Genomic DNA, 12,521 nt, shown 5'->3' with positions numbered 1-12,521 from the left:
AAGACCATGTATTTATTTTACTTTGTATAGTTTTGTGATATTTGTGTTCTTGTTAGTGTAGTTTTAGGTGTTAGACTATTGGCATGCTAGAAAATTAGTCTTTATGGCTAGATCTAACTTGGCATACTCAGGTTGTGCTTTAAAATAAAGTCATTGAGATTTGGCCTAAAATAAAATTGATGAATACAATCACTGGTAAACTCTTTAGCAACTACTACTACTACCAGTTTTATGACTAAAAGTATGATTATTGAAGATGTAAATAAAAAGAATTGGGAAAAATTCAGCAACAATTGTATTGGGCAGAAGAGAAAAAATGCAGGAAATAGTAAAGAAAAATAAATTTGTAAATTGTGGCATTTGCATTTTTCACTTAATGTTTTGAGTATTTACTTTGGTTTTTGACAAAATAAATTTTGTAGTTTGTTTTACAATTAAATAAAAATGTCTATTATGATATTGAAATAATTTGATTTTTTTTTGTCCGCATGACAGTAAAAGTCTGTCATAATGGTATTTTACAAACACTGTAATCATAAATGTCATTTAGGCCAGTAGGATTATTTCACAATTTTATAAAATTATAGTATAACTTTTTTTCTGTTGGGGCAGAGCGAGAAATAAAAAAGTTTTCTGAAAATCATTATCCCGACAATCACAAAAGTAAACACAAACACCACCACTTTGGATTCCCTTTTATTTTTAAAATTTATGTACAACTGTGACTGATTTTCTTTTTAAATGTACATTCAATATAGAAAGTTTATATACGCAATATTACATTGAACATTTCACAAATTGCACTAGTCTTTCACATAGATTTATAATCAAAGTCATTCGTCATGTCAGAGGCTCATTTCCTGTGGTTATTCCTTCCCCCTCCCACACACATAAATATTCTAGTGCTTTTTGCATTCTGGGGAGAGAATTACTTAAAACTTATTAGGCAGCGAATAAGACTATCTTTCAGAGAGGGCAAACGGAGAGAATAATATTGGATAATTTGAGGAATGAAAGGCTGGACAATAGGAGATCTGTGTAAATCTGACAAAACCAGAATAATCAGCATCAGTCTGAGTTAAAGCAGAACTTTTTTTGTGACAAAACGAGTCATTTTATATCCATGTTCTCATCTCCTGCATCATTTTTACCCAAGTTAGATTTCATTACAAAGACATGAAAAGGACATGTTTATACAAAAAGAGAACAGGTCAAGTGCACAAACTAGGCCAAGTATCCTCAGACGACGTTGAGTTTTCTGATGAATCATGATAATAACCAGGAATAAACTGAGTGAAGTGGCAACAATTTCCTCAGAAACAAGTCTTGGTCTTCCCATTTTGTTCTTATGGAAACAAAACAAACAAAAAAAAAAAATCTAGAGTAAAAAATATATTCATACAAAAAGTAAACTTCTTTTCCGTCATTCAAAGAAACAAGAAAAAAAATATGGTCATTTGTTAAAACAAAGCATATTTGAAGACTTCAGTGTCATTTGAAAGCAGAGGGTGACGCTGCAGAAGTGTCGCAGACAATTTGGTGACAGACTGTGATGGCCCGGTCTCCCTGGTCTTCTCTCTCCATCCTCCCCTCTTCTGGGGAGCTGAACAGACCTCTGAGTTGTGGCGGTGAAGCTGCAGGGCAGTCTGAGTGCCTTAGCGTGACGTGTGGGGGGTCCTTCAGCCTTGGTCTCCAATGTCGTTGTCCACAGGGGGTGGGACGCTGGACAATACTGTGGTGCCAGTTCCGGCTGTGAGGTAACCTGCAACTCCTGGGCCTACAGGTCAGAAGAAGATGGGTAAGACTAAGCCCAGATGAGACTAATAACAGATGGACATCCTAAAGGTGAACTATAAAGCTGAATGTCCATATTAGTGATTTATGACAGTGTTATATTTGTTTACTTTTTAAATAGGACAAATAAGCAGTAAAAGATGGAGATGGAGACTGTTTGTGCACTTTTTTTTGTCACAGCTTTATCTTATAGCCCTTTGCTTCTTTATGTGTCTCTTTGAAACACAAGCACAAGTTTGTGAACTTTTCAGAATAATTATTTTTAAATTATTTTTTCCCAAATAGTCATTCAGGCAGAAGTCAATACCTTAGTAAAAAAAAAAAAAAAAAAAAAAAAAAAAAATTGAGAGTTTAACTTTATTTCTTTTCCTCATGTTAACTTAGGTTGAGTCCATAATCTCATCACTGGCAGGCTTGTGTTGTTTTTTGAATAGGAATGTGACAACAAGAATTAAATGATTCACCAAATACGCTCTTCTGGACTGGACCCAAGTAAATAAAAGTACACCGATGACCACAGTCATGGTACCCTTTTCATCTAACTTGGGTTTCAAGTTTGTTGCACAAGCAAATACACAAAAAGTCTGTCTATACTGAACTAATGTTGGATTATATTCTCTGTTTAGCTGCATTTAACCCTTTTTATATGAAAAATGCAACTCCAAAAAAAAGAATGCCAATTTAGAATTTAAATTTAAAAAACACGTAAAAAATGCCCAATAATTACCAAATGTTAATTTTTAAGGCGCAACATTTCCACTACTGGAACGTAAAAGGCTCGATAAATGAATGGTGAAGATGGTATGACCTTTTTATCACTGTGAGATGAAGACGTGGAAATGAAAACAATGGAAAACTGGTAAAGGTAAGAGGAAAAGAATGGGAGGAGGAGGAGTCAGACCAGGGTCTACCTGCATCAGAGCAAGAAAGAGGCGGGCTGTGAGGGCCCAGCTCTGGAGTCTAGAGCCCACCTCGCAGAGGGCTGCTGGCAGCCAGGAGAGAAGGAGTGGAAACCCCTGAGGAGGAAACGCAGAGGACAAAGAGGAAGGGCAGCGCAGAGCAAGGAAGTTAAAGGACGTGGAAAGAAGAAGGGTCGCTGGGTTTTAGCACAAGTTAGGAATCAGCCAAGTGTTTTTTAATTTTTAGGGTAAAGCAAAGCGTTAATGTTCATCAACAGATCAAAGAAAAGCCATGAACTTACCTTAAAAGCGCTCAGTGATGTGCACAACACTTTGCTTGTTTAAATGTTAATTAGTTAGTGATTTGATTAAAGCAACACTTTTACCTGTCAGGTAGCCTGCAGACTGAGACTCTGAGATGAAAAGATCATGTTTCTGGTCTTTGAAGGCACTCCAGACTGAGGACTTGGCAAGAATTTCATTCACCTGAAAAGCAGCAAAAGGAAAATGTTTTGAAATTCATGAAAAACAAACGAGATTAGGTATTGGATTAGTTAGTAAATACATGAGGAAAAATATGATTTTTCAACCCATTCGTACCTGCTCTCCATACTGCAGGCTGCGAGTCATAGACTTGAGAGCCTTCACTATCTGGGCCTTCGTAGCTGAAGGGTTTTCTATCGTCTCCAGGCCGATTCCTTCCAGTAACCTCAGGAGGTATGGAACCAACTCAACTTTCAAAGCCTATTTGGTCGTTAGAAGAAGAGTTATTACGGCCAGATTAAACACGGAGCGAGAAAATTAAACAAACCCGACCAGTTACCTGAGCCACCAGTTCTGTCTGTTCTTTCTGAAACATGCGGTTGAGAGCTTCACAAGCCAGTCCGGCCATGTCGGCACGAGCTTTCATCCCAGCCATCAGGGGCCCAATCGTCTCCAAAGAGGCCATGGCTCGTACGCACAGCTGTTACAAGGAGTGGATTAGATTAGATTCAAAGCTGAATGTTGCAGAAACTCTGCATTTTGTTTCTCACCTCGTTTTCTGACAGCACGTGGATGAGGCGAATGGAGCTCTTGGGCACAGCGTTGTTCTTGTGGTTGAGCGCTGACAGGACCCGAGGCAGGTGGCCCAGAGGAGGAACCTGATCAGCCAGATGGCTTTGGGTGCTGAACAGGCAAACTGATGCTGTGGTGACCGTCTCCAGAGCCTCACCCTGCATTGGACAGCATGTGTTAGTTTAGACTAGCAAGACAATAAAAACAGATCCCTTTGTTTGTTTCCTGGTACATTAAAACTTTCTGTTCAGTAAAAAAAAAAAAGCTCACATTGGGGTTGTTTTTCTCCAGAAGCTCACTCAACGTTTCCAGAAGGGACACCAGAAACTCTCGAGGTTTACGCAGGACCCATCCAGGCTGAGCAATAAATATACGCAAGAATACTCCGCCAACTTCAAGTTCGCCCTGTCCAGCTCCATACGCTACCGTGAAGTCATCTGGCAACTGAGGGCGCACAAACAAAAAGTTTATGTTAACGCTGCACTACAGAAAATATAAATAAAATATATTACAGTAAGTTCCTACTTACTTTCCAGTTCACATCAGGATTATCCTTCTGCTGCTTAAAGTGCCTTAAAAAAGATTAATTACAAAAAGTCAGACCCTTCACCTTCTGGACAGTTTTGTTTAGGGCAGGTTAAACTGAAAATCAAACTGAGTTCATGTGAGTCTTACTCAAGCATCATCTCACGGACTGTGGTGGACACTTTCTCCCTTGAAGTGTCGTTCCAGATGAGCTCAGGGTTCTCATGTGTTCCCTCGAATATCTGCACCGCTGCCTCGGCATTGTCTCGCATGGCATCCATAAATACACCCGGAAGGAAACGCATCAGTGTCAGACGCACCTAACAGCAAACCGTAAAGAGAAGAACCTGAGCTGAAGGTGTGGTAAGAAGAGGAACCTCTAGAGCAGAGGTCACTAATAGGCGGACCTGGGTCCGGATCCGGACCGAGTGACGGTTCTATCCGAATCTGTGCCCAATCTGATACAATCACGAAAATAGATCTTTTTCATGGAGCATTTTTTCAGCGATAGACAGCTTAGGTACAGAGCCAAGCAGAGAAGCAGGAGGTGTGAACAGAGAGCAGTAAATTAACCGAACTGCAAGCCCCGTATGACAGATCCACCCTCCCCATTATACTTTTACAGCCCAGCAGCTGCTGAATGTTCACTCAAGGTATTGTGGATTTTGGAGCAACATAAAAAAACATTTAGTGATGGGACAATCCTGAAGGAGTGCTTAAATGTTGTCGCTGAGACATTTGATGGAAAACAAAAAAAGATAAGATGTGTGGAAAAAAAAAAATCAAACAAATCCCGATGTCAGCTTCAACAGCAAGCAGAAAATCAGAAATATTAGCAGATGATGTCCTGGCACAACTGGATGCAGCTGTTCAGGGTGCACCATGCCTCTCTTTGGCCACCAATGAGTCAGACGTTACTGATGATGCTCAGCTTCCTACATGAGAATGGCTCAGACTCCAACCAAGATTTAAATTACTGGCAGGACAATCTCATGTCCATTCTCTCATTAAGAAAAGTAAAATAAAGCAGAATCCAAAGAGAAAAGGTGTTGTTTCAGTTTTCTTCCTTAAAAAGCCATTTTTATTTATTGTTTTCTGAAGATGCTGACGTGTTTTACTTGAAAACGTACAATTTTTATAGATTGGTGCCTCTTCAAGCAAAAAAATAAAAAAACAAAAATGTTTAATTACTCTGTGTATACTTTTTATACTAAAATACCCACTTTTTAAATTGTTTTCTGTTTTCTAAAGATGTTAGCTTTTTACTTTAAGTGTAAGCCTTCACTTCTTTAGGCTTGGACCTGTTCAGTTTAAGAGAAATATTAAGAGAAATAGTCTTATTAGGTTCTGTTTGCACATTTAAGTTGTATTTTATTCTGAGCTTTCTGTTTTAATCTGAAATAAAGGCCTTAAATTTGTTTGCCTGGGACTACTTGTAAATATGGTAAAGAGCTAGTTGATTATTAAACAGTGCAGTTCGTTAACAGTGAAAATGTGAATACAGGTAAACAAGACCTTAAAAGTCAAACATTGGACTTTCGTTCAGACCTTTTACTAGGAGGACACTTCAGTAACTGGACGTCAGTGAGTTTTAATTGAATAGCCCTGCTTTAGAGGCTTTGATATCCAGACTGACCTTTGGTCCAACCAGCTTGTCTGAGGTCATCTTGGAGAAAAGCTCTGCAGTCTGAGTGCGGACCTGGGGGTGTGTGCAGTTACAAAAAAGATCCAGCAAATAGATCAGAGCACCTGCAAGACACAAAGTTAAAAAATAAAAAATTGTAAATACAAAAATTCAGATTGATATTAATTTTCAGGAAAAAGCAGAACTATCGACCTTTGGCCATTGCCTCTTTGATTATCTTTGTGTTTGAAGTTAGAGCATGAAGGGTCTCCAGCACCATTTGCCTGCCTAAAGTGGGTGACAAAGTATGTTAGTGTTAAAATACAGAACAGCTTCAGATATGATGAAAAAACACGGTGAATAACTTGATCACTTCTTCTTCTTACTGGAGGGAAGTGAATGCAGCAACAACAAAAGGTTGGACAACACCAGGGAATCAGCAATGTTGCTCACACATTCTTGGTTTGACGTCACCGTGTTCACAACCTGAACAAGAAATAAATACGATCATCATGCAGAACACAACAACAACAATAAGATGTGTTCATCTCTACCTCTAAAACCAGTTGCTGCACTCTGCCAGCTCCATGAACGCGCAACAAAGAGAAGAGCAGCTTGAAATGTCCGATACACTCCGACTCTGAACCTGTAAATAAATGAAAAAAAGTTTAGCCAAGGAAAATCAAGGTGCCTAAATCAAACAAAGCATTCATCAGCATCATATCTCACCGGGGTTGTTCTTGATGACATTGCGGAGAGCTTCTAAAGCCATCTCAGCGAAGCGGAGCCTCTCAACGTGCTGCTGCGACTCCACCTTGTTACTCTGACTCATGGCCAGCAGAGTGTGGAGGTACTGAGCCTGGGAGCCAACGTAGTCCAGCAGACTGGCAGCAAATGCTTTGGGGTACTAAACACAGATGGTAAAGCAAATTTATCATTCGTTCATAAAGGTTCACCATATTTTATAGTGAAAATAAAATAAACTAGGTTGTAGTACTCACCTCCAGTGGGAAAGATGGCTGCTCGTTGTAAACTCGGACAAAAATCTCCCCAACTATGAGCTCTTTGCCGTGATCACAGAATATAAAATCTGCACCGAAATGCTTATCGTTCTCCCCCTGTGAAGAAGCCACAGAGCAGCTGGATGAATAAGCGCACCTGAAAGGATTTTAATCTTGTGATTTTTTTTTTTACTCTTACTCTCTTGATGTTTCCCTCCTGCTGACCCTCCAGGAACTCCAGCAGCTCAGCTCGTGTCCCGTTGTTCCAAATCAGATAGGGAGTCTCAGAGTTACTGTTCAGCAGCTTTAGGACCTGAAAACAACAGAAAATTCAATTTAGTTTTTTGGGGGATGTGCGACACAAGCACTGACGGTGTTCAGCTGACCTCTGCAGGAGGTCCCACTCCCAGCTTCCTTGAAATGTATGGTGTTAGCATGGCAGCTAAACTCTTGCGGATTGTGGGATTTTCTGGAGGGGCGCTGCCCACGCCATTAGTCTCTGAAACAGGGTTGTTTCCCTCTGGGGTGTTTGTTGTTTGAGTGTAGCCTCCCAGACGGCTGAGCGCCACCAGGCTGAGTTTGGCTAAGCTGTTAGCTACCTCCTGCTGGTTTGTTTCCTGACTGGCCTGAACACCACTCTCCTCCAGCGTGTAGTCGTAGTTGAACAGGTGGACCAGCAGATGCCAAAGCACACCGGCGTGATACAGATGGGTCTGTAGGAAGAAATCAACCGCGAAGGAGCTGACGCACTGAACCGCCAGAGTGGCTGTCTTTGGAAGACCCTGAGGAGAAACAAGAGAGAAAATTAATAAGAGCCATAACTTGAAACTGTTCATAAGTTTAAGGTTAGACTGCATCAGATTTTTGCTCTTATAGGTATCGAGTTTTAGTCTAAAGAAGCACACAACTCAATCCAATGATAAAATCTCAGTTACCTCAATAAATTTTATTATTAAATCCAAAACATAAACAATTTATCATCAGGCAGTTTGTCAGAATTACAGCAAAAAAGTCAAGGTCAAAAGACCGGTTTGATCTCAAACAAAAAATGATTAAATAAAAAAAATATACAGTTAATAGTAACAATCAACGTAACTTTTAACAGAGCAGGTTAATTTCATGACCTACTAGCAAAATATTTTTGATAGAGATTTATTTTGGTTCAGCAAAAAGGCAAAACTTCAAAAACAAAACAAAAAAATCAAATAAAAATCTCTGACTTTAATATTATTTGTCCTAATGCAGGGATCCCCAACCTTGGTCCTTGAGGAACGCCATCCTGCATGTTTTAGTTGTTTCTTTGTTCCGACACACCTAATTTCAATTAATGGGTAATTAAAAGACTTCTGCAGAACATTAAGTAACTAAATCACTGAATCAGGTGTGTTGGAGCAGGGAAACAACTAAAACATGCAGGATGGTGTTCCTCAAGGACCAGGGTTTGGAACCATTGTCCTAATGAATGAAGGTATTACTGTATAAATAATAAGACAATCTGACAATAATGTTAATGAAAACAAATGAAACCACTGTAAAGAGTGTATTTTTACCCTTTCTAATTTACCTAAATGAATAAAATGAAGAAAGAGGGAAGTAAACTCCTCACCTTTCCGTAGTACAAGATGTGACAGAGGTCCCGGATGATGTTGGGTAGTTCAATGATCTTCTCCCTGCATTCCTCAAACTGGGCTGCTACGCTATAGCACCTGCAGATGTGCCCGCACACCTGGGAGAAAGATTTTTTTGGGAAAAAGGATTAAGAAATAGTTGCAGCCAGCAGAAACATCTTCGCTACTGACTTGAAGGGAAGAAGATGAGTTTTTGTTTTGTTTTTTTACCTGTACAGCCATGTCATCAGGCTTGCTGGATGCAGTCAATACAGCAACACATCGAGAAAGAGCCTCCAGTAATATCTAAACAAACCAAGTTTATCATTTATTCACCTCATCTGCCCTCATACTAAAATTTATTTTAGACTGCTGCCATTAAAATGTGTGCACCTCGATGCCGTTCTCACGACGCAGCTCCTCTGCGTTAAGAGCCGAACAGTTCACCGTGTGGAACGCCAGTTCAGCAGCAGCCGGGAGGAGAGGAGACGTTTTGGAGAAAAGCTGCTCGTCCTCAGTCTCCATCTTGATTGTTTTAATGAGCATAGGATAACCAGCGTATTTATAAGGTTCCAGTTCTGTGGGAACGATTGAAGCAATAGCAGCATTAGAAGATCTGACATAAACTCACTTTTAAGCACGTCTTAGAATTATTCAAAAATATACAGGGTTAGATGAGAAGAACAACAAAGTATTATTTCATTTTCGCACCTTGTTTATGCCGATTAAAAAGAATGCTTTGGGTTTTAAGGATGAGGATGATGTTTTCTGGGTCAGGCCCATCCACGATTCTGGCAGATTTAGTGCAAAGGAACTCGTACGCTTTGTTAACTTTCTCAAACATGTCCTAAAAAAAGACAAAAAGTTTGAGAATAAATAATTCTAATCCCAAAGTTTCAAAAGGGCACTATACTCACCCTTCCTTCTGGGTTTTTGTCTGGATGGTACTTCTGTGCCAGTCTGAAATAAGCTTTTCTGATTTTACTTTCCTCGTGCCTGAAGACAACAGTAACACATTAAAGCTCAGCGGAGATTCATTCATTACATCAAGAATTCAAATCAACAGCATTATCGTAATTTTTGCCGTACACGTCGCACCTCCCTATAAGTCGCACCAGCCCAAATATATCTAATAAAGTGGAAAAATTCATAAATACGTCGCTTGGCTGTATGCGTCGCTTGGCTGTATGCGTCGCTTGGCTGTATGCGTCGCTTTGCTGTATGCGTCACCGCTGACAATCCGGAAATGTGGACCGGTGTTGTGCTAAAAATCGATGGGCTGCCAAACGGCGGCCGTGGGAGCGTGCACGGGAGGATTTTAACAAGAATTTAACAAGATTAACACTTAAAAACAATTATTTATTTGCTCTAAATTATAGTAAAAGGTGGCTCAGTTTAACTTTTGCTTAATAAATGCACTTTAATGGTCAAATCAGCTGCATTTCAAAAGCGGATTCGTGGCTGCGAGAACGTGCAGAAGGACGACTCGCTGTGCATTTCTTCAAAATTTAACAACATAAGCACCTAAAACAATTATATGTTTGTTCGACTTTATAGTAAAGGTGTGTCTCAGTTGAACTTTTACTTAATAAATGCACTTCAGTGGTCAAATTAGATGCATTTCACCGGGGCGGCGCAGTGCAATGAAGCTGATTTGACGGTTGCCCCAAGCGAGCTGGACGAAGGGGACAGGCTATGGCAAGCCGACTGTGTCATTAATAGCCACTATTTACCCATTACATGACACAACAACATACTCGAGTGCCATCTAGCGGCTGAAAATGGTAGTGTTCAATATTTTCAGTCAGAATGAATGAAAACGGTCATATCTCAGCCAAAAATTGTTTTAAAAATATGGGACCATAAATGCGTCGCTTCAGCAGTCAGTCGTTCAGTTGAAGGGAACGCGAATTATGCAAAAAAAAACAAAAAAAAACACGACTTATAGGCCGAAAAATATAGTACATCATGTTTAATTTTTTAATACTCTGAAACACTAAATTTCTTTCACTCACTGGCCCTGTCCTTTGGGGAGGTTCAGCACTTCATAGGCGTCATCTACAGACATCGAAGGCGGCTTCTTCTCCACCTCCTTCTTCCAGGCTTCTAGAGTATCTTTTAACAGCTTAACCTGTAGGAAGAAACAACCATTAATCATGATACTAAAAGTAGATTTGTTCGATAATTACAGCACAACAAAACAACATACAGCATCTCGAATGGGCCAGTTTGGGTAACGTGTGGTGTCACACAGGTGCCTGAGGTAGTAAATGTTGCAGAAGAGCTCATTATCCAGCTGAGGGAAGCTGACCACTGGGATGGGACAGTACTGGTAAAGTGCCCGTGTGTTGCTCTGCAACCTGGGGCTGAAGTCAGCTATATGAGCTGCTATCTTCTCAATCATCATCCGCCTGAAGAAAGAGTAAAACCTTATTTCCATAAGTGTTGCTTTTGCTTCAATATTAATTGTACAAGCAAACTAATTTTATATGTATTAAAAAAATAAAAATCTTCCCACCTCATCTCACTGCTCCAAATGGCCTCAGGTGTGTCAAATTCCCCAAGGAATATCTCAGAGAAGCGTTCAGCCTCGTAGTTCTCCAGATAACACACCATGGCCTCAGGCAACGCTGGACCCAGAATGCTACGCTGCACAATGTCCTGACCCTTAGACTGCAAAGACAGCACAACAAAACATCGTCCACTTGAATGAGAACACTGCGTTCAAATGGTTTTATTTTACAGAAAGTAAAAATTTGTATTCATCTTCACCTCCTCCGACTTGAAAGCTTGTTTCAAATGAGTGTACTTCAGGAACCTACAAAAATACAGAAATCCCACAAATGATTACTTGTTTCTATACGTCCGAAGAAGTTGCAATTTTCAACACTAAATTGTTTTCCATAAAAGACAACACTGATCTAATAAGCATGTATAAAAACTTTATATTATGTAATACATTTATGTAAATAATAGTTTGGCTTTAGAGCCTCAAAGGCATGGTGGTTGAAAGACCAAACTATCCTTTAGTTTAAAAAAATTCATGAGAACATGAATTGATGCAAACACACAATACCTACAATAATCTTGTGATTTACCTAGCAACAGGAAGCACATTGGAGCCTGTGTACATCATAATGAAGAAGAAGACCCCTGTCAAATAGAGGCGCTGCAAAGTAGGGTTGTCCTGCATCACCAGGTACAAAAGATTTGCAACCTTTTCCACCAGAATAGGGTCAAAGGTCAAAAGCAGCTGAAAAAAAAAAAACATAGAATAAATCATTAAAACATCATTTGATTCTCACCAGCTGTGAACATGAAGAAAATGAAAACCTACACTTACCTGGACAATATGTGGGAGACAAGCACTGTCACCAATCATTCTCTTGATTTTAGGTAATGGTCGAATGATGGCATTATCTTGGTCCCTGAGCATAAAGTGCATAAAAATCTGTTAATTTACCTTTCAACAAAACATTCACCGATTAAATAATGCACATATAAGAATACAAAAAAGTTTTTTCTTTTTTTTTCTTGTTTTTTTTTTTAAATCATGCAGCCAGTGCTCCATACCTGCTGGGGTAGTAGGAGCACATGGTGATGAGCATGTTGAGGATCAGGGTGGCCAGGTCGGACTCGTTCATCACCGGCTGCCCAGTGGCCAGCAGGCACCACTTCAGTTGAGGGATGGCCTGCAGGGGGCGCCAACCATCCATCCCCTGAGCCCAGCAGCGTGTTTTTGCTGTCATGACACCACTGCTCCAAAACTCTTGCATCTGGAGAGGAGACAAAACCATAAAAGACAAGATAGAATATAAACTTTTATTACATTTGCAGGCCATTTGTACTTAAATAAACAAAGACAAGATTATAAAACATCAGGGGATAAATTTTGAAACAAAGGTTATTAGTTTACTAAGTTCTAACAACTATATTATATTCCCATCTTATTACGATTTGATTAGTATCTTTGCAAAAATATGCATCTGTATTTTTAATTTTAATTTTAAAAAAA

General features: G+C 39.6%; 1 protein-coding gene across 1 annotated transcript in view; it reads right to left on the bottom strand.

Annotated features, from left to right (window-relative positions):
* Positions 1-1,135: 1,135 nt before the first annotated feature.
* Positions 1,136-12,521, bottom strand: part of LOC119426690 (dnaJ homolog subfamily C member 13) — a 34,873-nt gene continuing 23,487 nt past the window's right edge. The window contains exons 29-56 of the mRNA XM_037694270.1: positions 12,080-12,282; positions 11,850-11,934; positions 11,605-11,759; positions 11,279-11,324; positions 11,025-11,179; positions 10,716-10,917; positions 10,522-10,637; positions 9,424-9,502; positions 9,218-9,353; positions 8,900-9,084; positions 8,738-8,812; positions 8,506-8,625; positions 7,286-7,681; positions 7,099-7,212; positions 6,900-7,016; positions 6,628-6,805; positions 6,453-6,544; positions 6,285-6,384; positions 6,112-6,186; positions 5,911-6,023; positions 4,425-4,594; positions 4,279-4,321; positions 4,020-4,193; positions 3,728-3,907; positions 3,517-3,657; positions 3,294-3,437; positions 3,080-3,179; positions 1,136-1,777 (exon numbers count right to left, since the gene is read on the bottom strand). Of these exons, the coding sequence (XP_037550198.1) occupies positions 1,680-1,777; positions 3,080-3,179; positions 3,294-3,437; positions 3,517-3,657; positions 3,728-3,907; positions 4,020-4,193; positions 4,279-4,321; positions 4,425-4,594; positions 5,911-6,023; positions 6,112-6,186; positions 6,285-6,384; positions 6,453-6,544; positions 6,628-6,805; positions 6,900-7,016; positions 7,099-7,212; positions 7,286-7,681; positions 8,506-8,625; positions 8,738-8,812; positions 8,900-9,084; positions 9,218-9,353; positions 9,424-9,502; positions 10,522-10,637; positions 10,716-10,917; positions 11,025-11,179; positions 11,279-11,324; positions 11,605-11,759; positions 11,850-11,934; positions 12,080-12,282 (3,792 nt within the window). The 3' untranslated portion in view covers positions 1,136-1,679. The remainder of the gene's footprint in view (positions 1,778-3,079; positions 3,180-3,293; positions 3,438-3,516; positions 3,658-3,727; positions 3,908-4,019; positions 4,194-4,278; positions 4,322-4,424; positions 4,595-5,910; positions 6,024-6,111; positions 6,187-6,284; positions 6,385-6,452; positions 6,545-6,627; positions 6,806-6,899; positions 7,017-7,098; positions 7,213-7,285; positions 7,682-8,505; positions 8,626-8,737; positions 8,813-8,899; positions 9,085-9,217; positions 9,354-9,423; positions 9,503-10,521; positions 10,638-10,715; positions 10,918-11,024; positions 11,180-11,278; positions 11,325-11,604; positions 11,760-11,849; positions 11,935-12,079; positions 12,283-12,521) is intronic.

This window comes from Nematolebias whitei, chromosome 20, assembly GCF_014905685.2.
Source record: "Nematolebias whitei isolate Nwh7 chromosome 20, NemWhi1, whole genome shotgun sequence".
Classification (NCBI taxonomy): domain Eukaryota; kingdom Metazoa; phylum Chordata; class Actinopteri; order Cyprinodontiformes; family Rivulidae; genus Nematolebias; species Nematolebias whitei.
The sequence above is the reverse complement of the archived record's forward strand: the minus strand, read 5'-3'. Positions and strand labels throughout refer to the sequence as shown.